The 15,780-nt window shown below is 42.7% G+C and overlaps 1 protein-coding gene across 1 annotated transcript in view; it reads right to left on the reverse strand.

Annotated features, from left to right (window-relative positions):
- arhgap23a (Rho GTPase activating protein 23a) overlaps positions 1 to 14,347 on the reverse strand; it is a 96,503-nt gene extending 82,156 nt beyond the window's left edge. The window contains exon 1 of the mRNA XM_041778546.1: positions 13,956 to 14,347. Within this exon, the coding sequence (XP_041634480.1) occupies positions 13,956 to 13,964 (9 nt within the window). The 5' untranslated portion in view covers positions 13,965 to 14,347. The remainder of the gene's footprint in view (positions 1 to 13,955) is intronic.
- Positions 14,348 to 15,780: the final 1,433 nt, after the last annotated feature.

The raw sequence follows: 15,780 nt of genomic DNA on the forward strand, positions 1-15,780 counted from the left end.
AAATTTCCTATTTATGAAACAAAGCTATGATAAATAAAAGGTAAATCTCATGTTTTTTGGGGCCGCAGTAAGTTTTGGGAGTCTGATCAAAACAACTGATCTTTGAGTCACAATGAACTTTAGTGCAGGATTTTGAGAAGTTTTGTTCATATATAAGGGATGAACATGAGGCCAAATGACCTTTGACCAATAACAAAATCAAATCAGTTCATCCTTGGGTCATCTGCACATTATTTGTGCAAAATCTGAAGATCCCTCAAAGGCTTCTTTTCACATCCTTAAGAATGGCCGGACAGATGGACAGACAACCCAAAACTATTATGCCTCCAGCTATGCTGGCGGAGGCATAATTATACCATACAGATTAAGAGAGATCAGATCAAATAGTAAAATAAGGATAAAAGGAGGAAGCAGTCAGTGCTTATAGACTTGCTGTCTGTTTCAGTTGCTTTCAGTTTTAATGATGCACTACAACTGTATGTCTCTAAATGACCAGCAAGAAATATAAGTGTTAGAGTGTTCTCACATTCATTGCTACTGGTAGCTGCAAGTGGCAACCAACAGTATGAAAAGTCCCTCCCAGTTCCTACTGTCCTGTTTTTAAAAGGGGGGCACAAGTTGGTCCAGTTCAAGTCCAGCTTGTGTCTCCTTTCCTGCATGTCTCACCCCCACTCTCCTCCTCCCTGTACATAGGCGAAAAAACGCCTAAAAATATACAAAAAGAAAAGGATATTAATTTATTCATCCATCCACTCCATACCTAAAAAGTAGGCCTTTACATTCACACATTGACACTCAGGTAGTAAGGATCACTATGACATTATGGTGATGGAATTGATCTGAAAGAAAGGAGCACCACCTGTTCCACTGTCACTAGACAACTAAGAGAACTGCAAAGTTTATCCTAGTGGTCTGTGGGAGGGAGGCGGTGTATCCGTAGAGAACCCACAGGGGATAGCATACACACTCCTCATAGAAGGACCCCGTCCAACAAGGGATTCAAACCAGGAATTTAATTTAAATTCAATTTATTTTGTTTATTTTAATTCATTTGGAAATTGGGTTGTATCAGCCCTGCTAATGCAAGAACCCTCAGATGTCTACAACATTTCAGCTTTCAGGGTCGATCTTTTTGACCTGTAAACAACTCTAGAAAAGAATCTGATCTCTGTTTTCTTCAGTTGTGTCAGTGTGTCACCTGATATTTGTTTTCTCTGTTTTCTCAAATGTAAGGTGTTATCTGCGTAACACCTGACATGTGAGTTTAAGTACTTTTAAAAATGTGGTTACTGTGTAAATGAGTAGGGAATATATGACAACACAACAATGCAACCTTAAAAAACTCGGACAGCATGCTGCACTGAAATTAACAGAATAGAGTTTTGGCACAAATCCCTAGGAACCCTTAGAATTTATGTTTTTTTTTCTAGATTTTTTTAAAAACTACTGATGTTATTGGTTTATGACACTTAGGACCAGTTTTTGTTATTTAGTTCAGCTAAAAAAAAGAAAAAAGAAAAAAAAAAGATAATATTTTACCTATGGTAAGGTAACTGCTGTGTAGTAGAAGCTGAAGTCCAAAGAAGGAAAATGTGACATTTTGGTAAAAACAAAACAAAACAGCAAAAGAGTAATAACCACTGAATTTTAAATATGGTGCAAGCTTAATCTCACAAATCCAAAAGTGTAAAATCCAACACTGATGAACCAGCCAAAGTCCTATCACTGCTCTTTGTCTTTTCTGTCATCTTTGTTACTCGCCTGTCATCTCTCACTACATTTCATTGTAATTTCTTTGCAGCTGCCTTGCTAAGTCTCCTATCCTCCGCTCAAACGCAGATAGAATAACCCAGAGCCTGTGGGCATGACTGGCTGGTTCAGGTTGGAGCTTCAGCTATCAGAGACAATGTTTAACCTGAGAAGAAAAAGTCACAGAGGACACAATATCCTGAAGTGTCCCAATGTCTTTTATACCCTATTTCTACTGATTCATAGGACCCCTATAGGAATTTGTGTCTTCACCTATCCATTGTTAACAGGCCTGCACACAAAATTGACTGGGCCCCTGAAAAACCAGTGAATGGACCCTCCCCAGTTGTGATTTCTTGATGGTATCAATGTATGGGACCGGTAGCATTGATGCTAGCCCCCTGGCTAACAGTTACTTCATCTTTTGGAGCTGAAAGTGGTGTTGGTTCAGATGTTAGTGATTTATGCCACTTTTTGAAAGCTTTTCCTTACTGCCTCTGGCAAGTTTGCCACATTTGTTTCCACATCAAACTTAATTTTTTCACATAAAACTTAATGTTTGCTTTTTTTTAGCCAATTTTTGTTACTTTATAACCTAATTTCACTACTTTAACCATCCATTTTCCAACTTATTAACTGCGTTTCACCTCTTCTTACAACCATTTTTACCACCTTTTCCTTACTGAACCCATATTTGCTGCTTTTTTCCACTTTCGCCAATTTTGGCCAATTTTCGCTGTTTTCTTGCAATCATCTAATTACTGTTACTTTGAAGTTGTTAAGTTCTTCTAATTTATTCTGGTATTCTGACATTTGTGCACATCATGGCTTAGCTGTGACATCTGGCATTACTTTCCAAAGGGTTTAGTGAATGTTTATTGTACTACAGCATAAATAAATCAAATTTATTTTTGCTGCTTTGACAGGAGTGGTTATTATACAGGTTAAATATAAAATATGGTTATCACAGATAAACTTTACAATAGATCATGATTTTTCTGACCTCCATGGGTCCCAATTGGCTGAGCCCCAGAAGGCTTTCACCTTTATCCCCCCTTATGGACAGCCTATATTGTTAAGATTTTACTGAAATCTACATGCGTAAAAATTTTTCAACATTGTCCCATCTTCTCATAAAAGCTGATACACAGTTTCAACCCAAACAGCCAGCCTCCACTTCATAAAGTTTTCTTTGTGACACAGACGCAGGCTTTAACAGATATGAGCGCTCATGTGGGAAAGTTTGAGATAAAGGAACAAAGAGCAGGAAATACCAACAAGGATAGTGCTGGGTATTCAGGTGTCAGAGTTTCAACAAATAACCTCTGATTCACCCCCCAAAGTCTGCACTCACAGAAAACAAAAAACAGGTGAATCACATCCAGGGTATTCTACTGTTTCTATAAATGTGATCTGTTACTATAAATGCTCGGAGCAGTTTCTACAAAGGACGTCCCATAACTGACACTGTTTCTCTTCCCCAGAAACCTCTTCTAAGAGACAGAGGAAAATAAACACAAGCTTGGTAGTTCTAGTAGCAGCTCAGCCAGTTTCCTTCCTGCTGCCCGTCACTTCAGCCTCCTTACCTTTCACAGCTCCACTTCCCACCTCTCACAATCACTTCCTGCAGAACAATGTGAATGAACTCGAAGATGAAGTATGTCCTCAAGTTACATTTGATTAAGCTGCTGGTCATTTATGAGTCAGAGACATCCGAAAACATAGATCTCAAAAATAGAATGAGTATGAGACTAGGTGGCATGTTTCCTGAATCAGCTACAGGAACTAAAAGATTGTCTTTTCCTTTTTTAACTTTGGAAAAACCCTAAACCTGATTATATCATACATCCTAAGACATGGCATTTGTGGTTTTCTCGCATGCATTACCACAAGTTTCTGAACCTTTCATAGTTGCCTCTCAGCCAGAGTTTCCCATGCTGAATGATGTGGATGGTTTCAGGCAAAATGGCAAAGCAAAAATGATGGATGAACTAAGATCAAAGTTTTTGCTTTGTATCGATGCTTTGTGTGATTTGATGTATTTCTAGAACAACAAAAGAGCAGAGGAAAAACAGTGGTGAGCATCAAATCAAAAGGAAGATGCTCAAGAAAACATTCAAGATAAAATCAGAGTTTAAAAATGTGACAATCTGTGTTCACACATGCAGCTCACCTTGAAAATTTTGGGAAACTTTCAGAAGATTTGTGAAACAGGGCTTCATTTGGATATTTTTTCTACCCTTTTATCCTACTCAAAAGGTTTGTTTTACTAATGCTTTTTTCACTTAAAAACTTCAAATCAAAGCAATATAACACTAATTTCTAAATAAAAGTATCTCATCAACAAAGCTTAGCATTACTCGTATGGCAGTCATAGACCCAGCTGCCATTAGCTGCCTGAATTATTCTCTCCCAGCACTCGCAACAATCACACCTCATCCTCTCAACAAACATGATGCCCTTCTCATTGATCCCTGCTTCACCTACACTTAGAACCCCAAACTACAACTGGCAATGCTCCTCCTCCACCCCAGCTTCTTCCTTTCTGAATCCCTCATCCAGGTTTACACTCCCTCTCACCTGCCACACCCAGCCAGAGAAAGGCACCTGGTACTTCAACCACATCAGGGCCCTAAGTCACTAGCTCAACTCTTCTCCTCTGTTGTTTAATTACCAAACTCCATTCGAACTGCAGATTCCCTTTCTACTTTCAAGAGAACGCTACTTTAGAGAACACCATGCACTCAGACTTTTCTCCTCTGTTGTCCCCAGTGGTAGAATGAGTCTCCCACTCTCTCGCTCTACTTCTGGGAGGTTTTGCACCCAGCTCTTTGTGAGTGACCCAGCACTTGGTACTTTGGTTATTATGTGTTGGTGAAGATAGTTTGATTGATGGTGATAATGAGAGGTCTCACGTTAATGATTGGTTATTTTTATTGCTGATGTTTATCGTTTAAAAAATACATCAATGAAATTCTACACATTATGTGCATAACCTCTAACACTGCATGGCAGCACCTGTGTCCGACTGGACTTGAAACACTTTGTGCTACTTACTGATGTTGATTCCTCTTGTTTAGATCTTCTTGTACTTACTATTAGATGTACGTCACTATGGACAAGATATAACACCAAAATACCATCTGAATGGCTTATAGTCAGGGAAAAAACTGCTAATGTAGCAGGCAAAAATGACCTTGGTGTCTTGAAATGATATGTAATTCATTATTCTATTTAAAATACTTAAAAATCAATTCTGCTTGCCCTAGTGGCAAGCACTTTAGACTTGTTTTTAGAAGACTTGTAAGGCAGGGGAACTTGGTTCTTCCTTACTATACTCTTGTGAGGCCTGGATGTTGACTGATGGTCAGAGGTGCTGACTGGACTCCTAAGCGACAACTTCTCTTCGGCGCATTTTTGGGTATCATGTCTAAGTCTGACGTGCTCAGGAGAGCAAGGGTGGGAAGGGCCTGCAGCCTGATAGGGGAACAGCAGCTGTGCTTTTATGGGCACCTAGGATGCTTTCCCAGGCCTGTTCTAGGTCACCACCTACTGGCTGCCCAGGACCCAACGGGCTGGTACAGGCACCAGGGGTGAACGCATGCATCGTGGAGGGGGCAGCTAGCAGGACACCTGGAGAGATGGGGCATGGGCCTGGACGATGGCCATCAGGAGGCCAGAGAAGTGCAGGACCAAGGGTGCCGAACCAACATATGTTCCAAAACCTTATCACAAGAAAATAAGAAAATACAGATATATTGAAGTTTTCTGCTGTTGAAGCTTAAGCGGCTTTCATCTTAAATCAAGGTTGGCTTTGGGATCAGCTTAACTGACTGAATTCCCTGCCCTAAACAAGTATTTTTTGTGCTGTTTCCTGCTCGGATCTCACTGATGTTCATCATTTTTCTGTGAGCTTTTTTCTCAAAATTATTTTTTAAAATTTCAAGTTACTTTTACAGGTCTTGTTAGAAAAATGTTTGCCTTCTGCTTTTAAAAAAACATCTTCAGGTAGTTTTAAGGATCAGGATGGGATGTTTTGGCACAACATAAGTGATAAGCCACACCTTTGACTGTATATACTGTAAACTGCTTAATCCTGAATGTGCGAGGGGATCATAGCCTAATCCCAACGTTTCCTTGGCCCTATAACTCAGAGATAAGTTTGTCTAGACATGGCCTTAAAGCAGTGTGTTCTCCTTTTTGGAGGGTAGGAGAACATTGAAAGGACACAGTCAGAAAAGCCAGCATTTTTATCAACACAAAACCTTTCAATTCATCTATGCTAAATGCTGCAATGAGTCAGGGTGGTGTTAGTGTAGTTCAAGCCAAAGGATAATTTCATTGTCTTAATATCACAAAACTAAAAAAGTCACTAAAACTCAGAACTTTAAGTGTGCAAATGAAAGACAGGAATACCAACATGCAAAAGACAGATAAAGATGACAATTTATACTGAACTGCTAACTTAATGATAGCATAAAAAAGTAAATCTGTCAAAGAGAGGATACTGATCTGATTAGCATGCAAAGTAAGCATTTAAAAAGGTGAGAAGCCAGAAAAACAAACAAACAAATAAAAGTGCGCTGTCAGCATCATTAAACCAAACAATCATCCTCTTATTCTCGTCTGAATTCTGTGAAAAACCCACCATCTGTTCTGGTGCAGAGATTTCCCTAAATAGATAATCCTCAATCCTCTTGAAAATGACAGAAAAGTGGAGCCACAGTTGCAGCTGGAGGCCACAAGGGGGCTCAGCTTAGCTCCTACAGGGGTGGGGATTCACAAATGAAGTAGCTCTGTGGTGAGTTTAATTCATTTTATCCCCATCAGCTGGATTCAGAGGGATTTGTGGAAATGATACTGATGCAATCTGAGCTCCAAATATGGGAAAAACTGACTGAGAGGAACAATGTGTTCCTCTTAAACACCGAAAGGTCGGCTTTATGTGTAATCTGATGCAAAGCAGGGGCAGGATGAGAGACATGAAGGGAGGGAAAGAAGAGGAGACACTGAAAAACAAGATAAAACTTTCACATCAGATTGTTTTGACTTCATCAGTTTGGATGATGGCTGCTTATATGTACAGTTCATTACTGACATACAGCTGTGGCATACACATTAAAGCAGCTCTGAGGTCTGTTCAATGATCAAAGAGATGAAACATGGGGCATCAGATACACAGCTGCTCATACCAGGCTGACATCCTCACAAAAACAAGCTTGCCATTTATATCAGACTAAGGGACGTAAAAGAGTTAGCAGAGTTTGGTAAACTAGTAGAAACAGCCTCCCAGGGTCATGGACTAAAGCAGAAACAGGCTGAAAACAGCCCATCAGGTTAATTGGACAAACAGCCTCCTAATTGGATGGCTGCCTCATGCTCCTGATAAACCTCATCCCTCTGTTTTGTTCATTAACCCCTGCTCAGCCGCTTCTCATCCCGCTCCATGATGCAAAGTGCTGCTGACAGGAAGGGCTTTAACCACACGGGCTGCCCTTTGACCGAGGCGACAACGCCAGCCCCCCCCCCCCCAACTGTCTCCTACCACCGCCCCTGCATTCATTCTTTCACTCATGTGCACTGAGGTTGAGGTCCAAAGTAGTCATCCTGAGCTGAACAGGAGCTGTTTACATCCAGGAGATGGGTGTCCTAGTTTCATTCACGGGACAATCTGCCCATTGTGTGCCTGCAGGCATCGACCGATTGGTTCTCCACAGCCTGACAATCCAATAGAGTCTGAATTAAGAACATGAGCTCTCACACGCAAAGACAGACTACTTCACCTACATTTGACATATCGTGTAACCCTGTTATCTGGGGAACACTGTGATAAGATGACATGCTAATTACAACTTAGTTTTGATGTAACTCTTTTTATTTGACATATTTCTGTATAAAGACCTGGAAGGAATTCATGGTTTACACACTGTGAGTGGCGTACCATTTTACATTTTTAACACCTGGATACAGCAGAATGTTAATGCTTTCAGTTTAGTTGTTTATGTTTTTTTTTTTTTTACTGTACTGCATGTGCTTCTCTGCTTACATGTATGGTAAAGTATGATATGCAATGGTAAAGCATCAGAACATTTCATTCAGAGTTAAGCCATGTCTCAACATTTTGCTTCGTACCGTATTGCATCAAATCATGTTGTACCTTACTGTATGATATCGTGCTATATTGTATCATATCATTGAAAATGCTGGTACACCTTTCAATGTTTCATGGAGGTCTGGGACAGTGCCTGTGAAGTGGCAGACTGGGGTGGTGGTCCTCATTTTCAAGAAGGGGGACCAGAGGACGTGCCCGAATTAGCGGGGCATCACACTTCTCAGCTTCCCTGGAAAAGTTAACTCTGAGGTCCTGGAAAGGAGGCTCTGGTCAATTGTCGAACCATTAGATTCAGAAGGAACAATGCAGATTTCATCCTGGCCATGGGACAGTGGACCAGCACCTGCTGGCCTCTGCCAGGGCTTTCCTTTATCTCAGATTCTGTTTATGATTTTCAAGGACAGGATCTCAAGGCGCAGCCAGCGGAGGAGGGTTTCTGGTTTAGGGACACCGTTTCTGCTTTTTGCTGATGATGTGGTTCTGTTGGCTTCCTCAGATGGGGACCTCCAGCAGGCATTGGGACAGTTTGCGGCTGAGGGCAAAGTGGTTGGGATTAGAACCTCCAAGTCAGAAGCTGTGGATCTCTGCCAGAAAATGGTGGATCGCTTCCTCTAGGTTGGGGGTGAGTCTATGCCTCAGGTGAGGCAGAAACTAATCAGGAGAGACGCCTCCCAAGGAACGCCTCGGACCCCCGTAGGGGTTGGTAAGGGTCACTGGGGAGAGGGATGTCTGGGTTAACTTGCTTAGCTTGCTACCACCAGGACCCGGCCCTGGATAAGCAGAAGAAGATGGATTGTATCATACTGTATCATATCATTCTATATTGTATAATATCATATTCCATTGTATGTATCATACTGTAACATACTCTATCACCCATATCATTTGGTCCGCATCGTATCGTATCGTATTGTATCATTTCGTATCATATCTTATGGTTTTGTATTGCATTGTCACATCAGATTGATAGTTTAATTTCATCAGCAACTCAAGCATCAGTAAGTCTAAATTTCATAAAGCCAGATTTAGTCCATGGACGAAGAAACTCAGCTCTATCTTCAGCTAATTGCTAATTAGATAATTTTTTAACATCAATAACATGTCATATTGTTCATTATTCTATCAAAACATTGGCATGTCACCACTGTTCCCTTTAGCATTTTAGTATGATGACTTCAGCATTGGCCAAAGAACTGCACAACCCCAGACTCAGTCAGTGGAAACACTGAATCCTTGAGTGTGTAAGTCCCTGATGTCTTAAGATGGTATTAAGATGAGCAATAGGAGACACTATAATGACATTACACGTAGACTGGAAGCAAGATAGGCTACTAAGTGACAGCAAAAAGGCTTTTTAAAATGTGTTTTTGTGCCTTACATTATGGAGTTCATTTAAGCAAATTATCACAAGTAAGAACAGCCACTGATGTAATTTCTTTTGAATTAAAATAGAAAAAAAAGCAAGCAAAGAAGTGATAAACTGCAGGTTTTCAATTACAGGCATTTGACATTATTCTTGTTGAAGTATGCAGAAATGAAGACTTGTTGAAAGTGCTTATTTTGGCATTGTAAGGTTTGCATTACTTCCCTCATTCAGTCAATGATACAATGAGGAACACACCTTAAAGATAGTTAGTGTGCAAATTGAGACCTGAGCTGCTAGTATGGCAATGGTTTGTAAGTTTACAAAGGTGGCAGATTAATGGATAACCCAGTAAAAGAACAAATCTGCAGGACCAAGTTAGCGAAAGAAGCCAAGAGGAAGTTGATTTTGAAAGCATGTGCATCATATAAGCTGATTCTCCCTGCTCAAGAGTCCATGAATGTCCTCCTTTGGTTTGCTTTTTACAGAATCAGATCCAAACTCCACTCTCTTTCTCTGTTGTGGTTAATATCCAGTGCAGTTCTCTTTATTCCCTGCATTGTAAAACTGAAACAGGTCAGAGAAGCTGTACGGGTGAAAGGATTGATCTACATGCTCATATATGTGTGTTTAATTTCAATTTAGATGCAAATATGCACACAGAGTTCATTCCTTTGGAGTGCCTCAGTCTCATTGGCTCAGGACAATAGAAGAAGAAATTCCTAAGAGTCCAGAGATTGGAGAGCTGTGGGCAGGGGGCTTTGTGGGGTACCATGGGTGGGGCGTCAGATTAGACCACCTGTTCCACTACACGGCACACATACTCATTCTTCTCTTTTATCCCTCCTTGTCTCACACTTGCTGTCTTTCACATTCTCTCTCACCATCTCGTTTGTAACTTAATAACACCCTGTCCTCTGTCTCGCTCACTTTCACTCTCATAAAGCATCTCCCTCCATGCCCGCTGCGCTCCGAGCTAATTTTGACTGCATTCCACTTTTGTCACATCTATGGGAAACAGACAAAACTATTTGCCAGATAACTCTGGCTGAGAGCCACAGGGACCCACACAGACACACGCTCATGTACACACATAGTCCAGCTAGACATAAGTCGCCTCGACGCCCAAACTGAGGCCTCAAGGGAGTCGTGTTCAGACAGCGGCATAAACAGAGCAGCATCACCCCTGTCCACATCACTGAGGCTCATTCAGCAGAATCAGGGAATCCCTCTGAAGCAGTGGCACACTTTAAGCTTCACTGAAGGAGTTCAGTGAAGAGAATAAAACAGCAGTTTAGTCCATGAAAGCTGCTTATTTCTATAACCCTTTTCTCACTGCTTGTTCTGGAGTAAAACTCCTCATTCTCAGATGACGGATGTGGTTACAATGCTCATCCTCAGATCCAGAGTTCACCGAGCAGTCACTACAGCCGAGCTCAGTCCTGCCTTAATAACTATTGATCGAAAAGCACTAATGAGCCAAAGTGATTTGCAGCATGTCTGGCGTTTAAACTGTCCTCGGGCGAGTGTTTTTGTGGTGAGAACTTTGCTTGTGTCAGTTATAAAGTTATAAACAAGACACCGCCAATAAGAATGCTGCATGCTGGGAGTCCAGAATGCAGCGCAGAGGAGAAAAAGGTGCTGCACTTCTGTCCTTGACTTGCTTCGACTTACAGACACTTCTTTATGTAAGCAGCTTTTTCCTGTTCCTCACTGGGCCGCTGCCCTCCTTATCACAGTGTGTTTGACCATGTGGGTGTCTGTCCTTGTAAAAGACAAAGACAGATACTGCATGATGATTTCCTGTAAACTCTGCAGCCTTTCCATGACAAGAGTAAACACCGCAGGGCTGTGTTTACATTCACACAGTAATATTAGGGAACGCTTAGGTAGTAGAGGCTTCTTACACTAATGAAACATGCTGACACATCAGGATGATTTAAAGGTCCTGTGAGGAACTTTCAGTTTGGGTCTTTTTTTGCACCTCTGTACCATGTGTCTTGTCTCTGCTAAATCTTTTCACGTACATGTGTAAGCAGTGATTTTTGAAAAAAAAATCTCATCCTATTTCTCCTTAAAGGTACAACATGGGACATTTAATACACAGAAATGAAAGAAATCAAACATATCTTAACTTTGGGTAATGATGTGGGTTTGTTATTCTCAGCTCTGTGTTCACACTGATGGAACAGCAATTCCTTCAGGCTTGTTCATTAGCTCCAACATGTTTCATACATGTTTTTTCACGTGAACCCCTCCCTGTCCAACTGTTAGCCCTGGCACAGCATGATGGAAGAGAGTTGGCCCCACCCACTCAGGGATGCTGTACATAGAGGCACAATGGAGTTGTCACAGGACAACAATAGAAGGAGAGCCAATGGAGTTCCTGAAGTAAAGCCTTTATTTTGTTTAAAATACTTTTGAGTTGAAAATCTAAATGTGCATCAGTCCTAAAAAAGGCTACACATGGCTGGGACACTGATGGACTGGTAGGGAAGAAGGGCAGTCTGATGGGGCTTTTCCATTACATTGAGCGGCTCAGCTCTACTTGGTTTGACTCCAAGTCCATGGCAGTCCAGTGCGGAAAGGGATTAGCTTTTCCACCACAACCAAGCAACCTGTTTGAGGGTGTGTGTAGAGCTAATGACGCAGCATTTTGAGCTGACGATGCTTAATAGCGACACTACAGTAAGCATTGTTTTATTCACCCAGAAGAAGAAGAAGAAGCACTGTTTGGTTTATCTGTCCATTCACATCATCCCTGTCTATGCTGTTGTCTCAAGGTATTTCAAAGTTTGATGCAGCGGTTGCTACTTAAACATGTCTACGAGGTATCCCTGATTGATGACGAACTGTGGTAAAGTCACCATGGTGCACTTGGAGGCGAGGAAGGTGGCCTTGTGCCCTGCCCTAGAGAAAGACCATTCTGGGCGTGGCTTTTCCATCATCAGTTTGGTCCAGTGCGGCCAAACTGATGATGGCAAAGTAAATCAGAATGGCTTGGTTTGGATCAGCGTGCATAAGTTTCTCAAAACCTCATGAGAGACTGGCGCTAAAGTGGGACATCTATCCAACATCTACCTTGAAAGTCCAACATTATTTCTTCAACAGTCAAATCTATCATTCATTTGGAATCTTTGCTTCTATGGCAGCTTGCTACAACTCACTTCATCTGACATCTACCCCATGGCACAGTTTTCAAGCATCATAAATGACTTTATAGAAATAACCAATGTGTTCACTGATGGTCTTATTTGCTTTTAAAGCTCATAAAGTGATGTAACTATTCATTTCAGTCTTTTTCACAATCAGCTAAAACCTCCTCACAGGGGCGTGAAGTCTAACTCAGGAAACAAAACTAGAGATAAAACCTCACAGCCACATCCCTATAGGACAATAATACATACTTACAGCATGAACAGGAAGTGCTGTAATTAAATTTGTCCTTTACGTCACACTGTGGCCCATCTATCAAAATGACCCAGCCTAAGCAATGCACCAAGAGCCCCGCCATGTCAGCATTTCTCTGCACTGCGCAGTCTTATAAATAGTTTTGGTTTCATGTGAGCTTCTGTATATTGTGCTGTAAGAACCAGGATTGCATCTTTTTGTGCAGATTGTGCAATGACACTAAAAATATTAGACACTGTGGCCATGACCTGAACATGTGCTTTTGCATGTTTATTCAGTATACTGCTTACTCTGTGTGCATGCAAGATGGTTTCTCATTTCTGCAAATAAGGTTAAGTGACAAACAAAGTCTGACCAGCAGCAGTGACGACATCACCCCTCCTAAACTGGGGGGGTTAACATCACCCCTTGAGACGTTCCCCTTATGGACCACATGCATAATTCACCCAAAGAAGGGCTGGGCTGGGGTGTGTCATGCTCTAATCTGCTTCTCCTACTTAATCTCAAACCTGATGCTCACACCTCAAGAGAGGAGGCATTGAAGAGGAGGAGGGAAGGGGGAGGATGAGGTAATCAATGACTAAGAGGGCGACAGAGGGGAGACTCGTGCAGGGTGTCTGAGCTCTCAGCTGGTTGTCTCCAACCTTGAAACAACACCTAATGACAGCAAAAGCATCACATGGCAATAAAACTCAGTAATGATACACAAAAGCAGACTGTTTTTGCAGATATTTAAGGTTCAAGTCATCAAGGATCAATTTCTACATCTGTAAACAAAAGGAGGTGTAGATGACACCCTCTGACATGAGTACACAATGTTACAAAGCAGCCCACACTCATCTGAGTCTCTGTGAATGAACACAACCACACACAGCTCAGGAGGTGAACCCTGTTGCATGACAACCCGCCTCCCGCCTCTATCCAGACTCACAGAGAGGATGCAGATTTCTGCAAGTTAGAACGCATTATGACCCACATAACTCAGCCACACCCCTCTTTTTTATGCTTTCCTTCCTTTTCTAACTGTTGGGCTATTGCAACTAAGGTCAGCCGGAGAAGTTTACAGCTGTGTCATCCATCCAGAGGTTGGACACTTGCAGGTGGCTTTTTGATGGCAACATCATTAATGCCGGCCCCCTCCCCCCAGAGAGAAACCTAGCCCTTAGAGGAAAGAGAGAGAGAAAGGAGAAACACATCTGCAAGATAAGCAGCATGCTGTGCTGTTTGCGCCCTCCTGGAAAAAAGATGGATGATGGAAGTTATGAATGTGAGGAGAAGGTAGTGGTCCCCTCCCCTGCCTTTCTTCCTCTCCATCCTCACCTGGTCCATGATTTCAACGAGCCTCCTCACTCCTCCCGTCCCCGGTCATGGCACAAGATATCCCGCTTCCTCTTCCTTTTCTTTTCCTTTTTCAGTATTCCCAACAACAATCCGATCCTGCTGTCCTCACACAGGCGAGGCAGCCTGGCAGCCGACTGCTGCTGCGCCTCTCCACAGAGGCATGCTTCTGTCTCTCCTTGACTGTGACAGTCTGATACATCCAGCCAAACACTCCCCTCTTGTCCTTTTCTCCGTCTCCTCCTCTGTCCTGCTGCTCTGGGTGGAGGCTGGAGGGCAGACAGGGCGTGTGTGGGATCCTCACTTCTCTCCTTGATAACCACACAGAGGGGGAAGAGACTCCCGCTTTCCGCTTTTCCTTCTCGAGCTCTTCCACTCGCTCCCTGTGTAAGCTGGCCCCCTAGCCTCCCCTCCTCTCCCTCCCTCTCTGTCTCCACTTCCCTCCTCCCATCCCCCTCCTGCTGCAGCCCAACAGAGCTAGAACAAGCAAATGAGAGAGAGGCAGCGAGGGAGAGAGGAGGGTGGAGAGCTGGGATTGGCTGCCAAGGGGGCCATGTGACTCCCGGCAGAGGGCTAAGGGACCCTCTACCAGCTGTCCAGCTCATGCTTCCCTGCAAACCTCTGTTGCCATTGACAACAGCTGCTGTGCAACACACCAACCACAGATCCCCCAGACACAAAGCTATTGGCTGGCACGATTTATGGTCCCCGCCCCTTATTGTGGGGGGAGCATGTTGGGACGTGTAGTCCAATCTGATGCAAGGGTGGACGGATTGTTTAAGAGCAGATATCCCTGCGGCCCCGGAGGAATTTTCCCCCTCCTTTCGCCTCTTTGCTGAAATGTTATTGCATCAGTGTTGCATTGGCTGACATCCAGAGTGGAAGAGGACAGCAATGTCACATGATTTATATTTAAATGGAATAAATTCATATAAAATACAAGCCAGGGGAGGAAAGACCTCGAGGCCTGGGCATTCTTGGACATCCTCTGCTGTTTCCCTCTTGGGCCACACAGAGGGAAACTCCCGCCCCACAACAACAGGAACTCCACAGCTGAAGGCCATGGCTAAGCACACACTTCACCCCACCTCCTCCTCCCTCCCTCTTTTCATTACACTCCTTTTCTTTATTTGCTTTGTCACTATCCTTGACACCCACCCCCCTTTCCCTCTTCTCCTCCCTATTGTATTATAACCCTTAATTCCTCCTCTGCTCCATCCTCTCCTCCCCCCTAAACTAAGCCTCATCTAGAATCCAAAAAAGGTTCCTGGAGGTTACAGGTGCTAAAGAGGGGAGATGTTATTACAAGTAAGATGAGATAGGATAGGATACAAACCACTGACTCCCCATAGGAGAGAAGTAAGGGACAAGGGTAATCAACTAGAGGACAACAAAAGACTGTAAAGGAAAATGTTCAGACAAAGAATCAGTAATTATGATTACATATGCTGTGATTTAAAGTGACTGACTGTTTTCAACAGAGGTCTAGCCAAAACGTGCTAGTAGTCCCACAGTTAGTGAATGTGTCTCAAGTGACTGTAGTATAAAGACACCTGTGTCTGGAAGGTTCAGTCACTGTCCTGGCCACCATTACACAATGAAGACTAAAGAACACCCCAAGCAACTCAGAGAAAAGGTTATTAAAAAAGCACAAGTCAGGGGATGGATACAAAAAACTTCCAAGGCACTGAACATCCCCCGGAGTTCAGTTAAATCCATTATCAAGAAATGGAAGGAAAATTGTGCTTCTGTAAATCTGCAGAGCGTCCTCACAAACTGAGTGACTGTGCGAGAAGGAGACAAATGA

The sequence above is a fragment of the Cheilinus undulatus genome, linkage group 21 (genome assembly GCF_018320785.1).
Source record: "Cheilinus undulatus linkage group 21, ASM1832078v1, whole genome shotgun sequence".
NCBI lineage: Eukaryota > Metazoa > Chordata > Actinopteri > Labriformes > Labridae > Cheilinus > Cheilinus undulatus.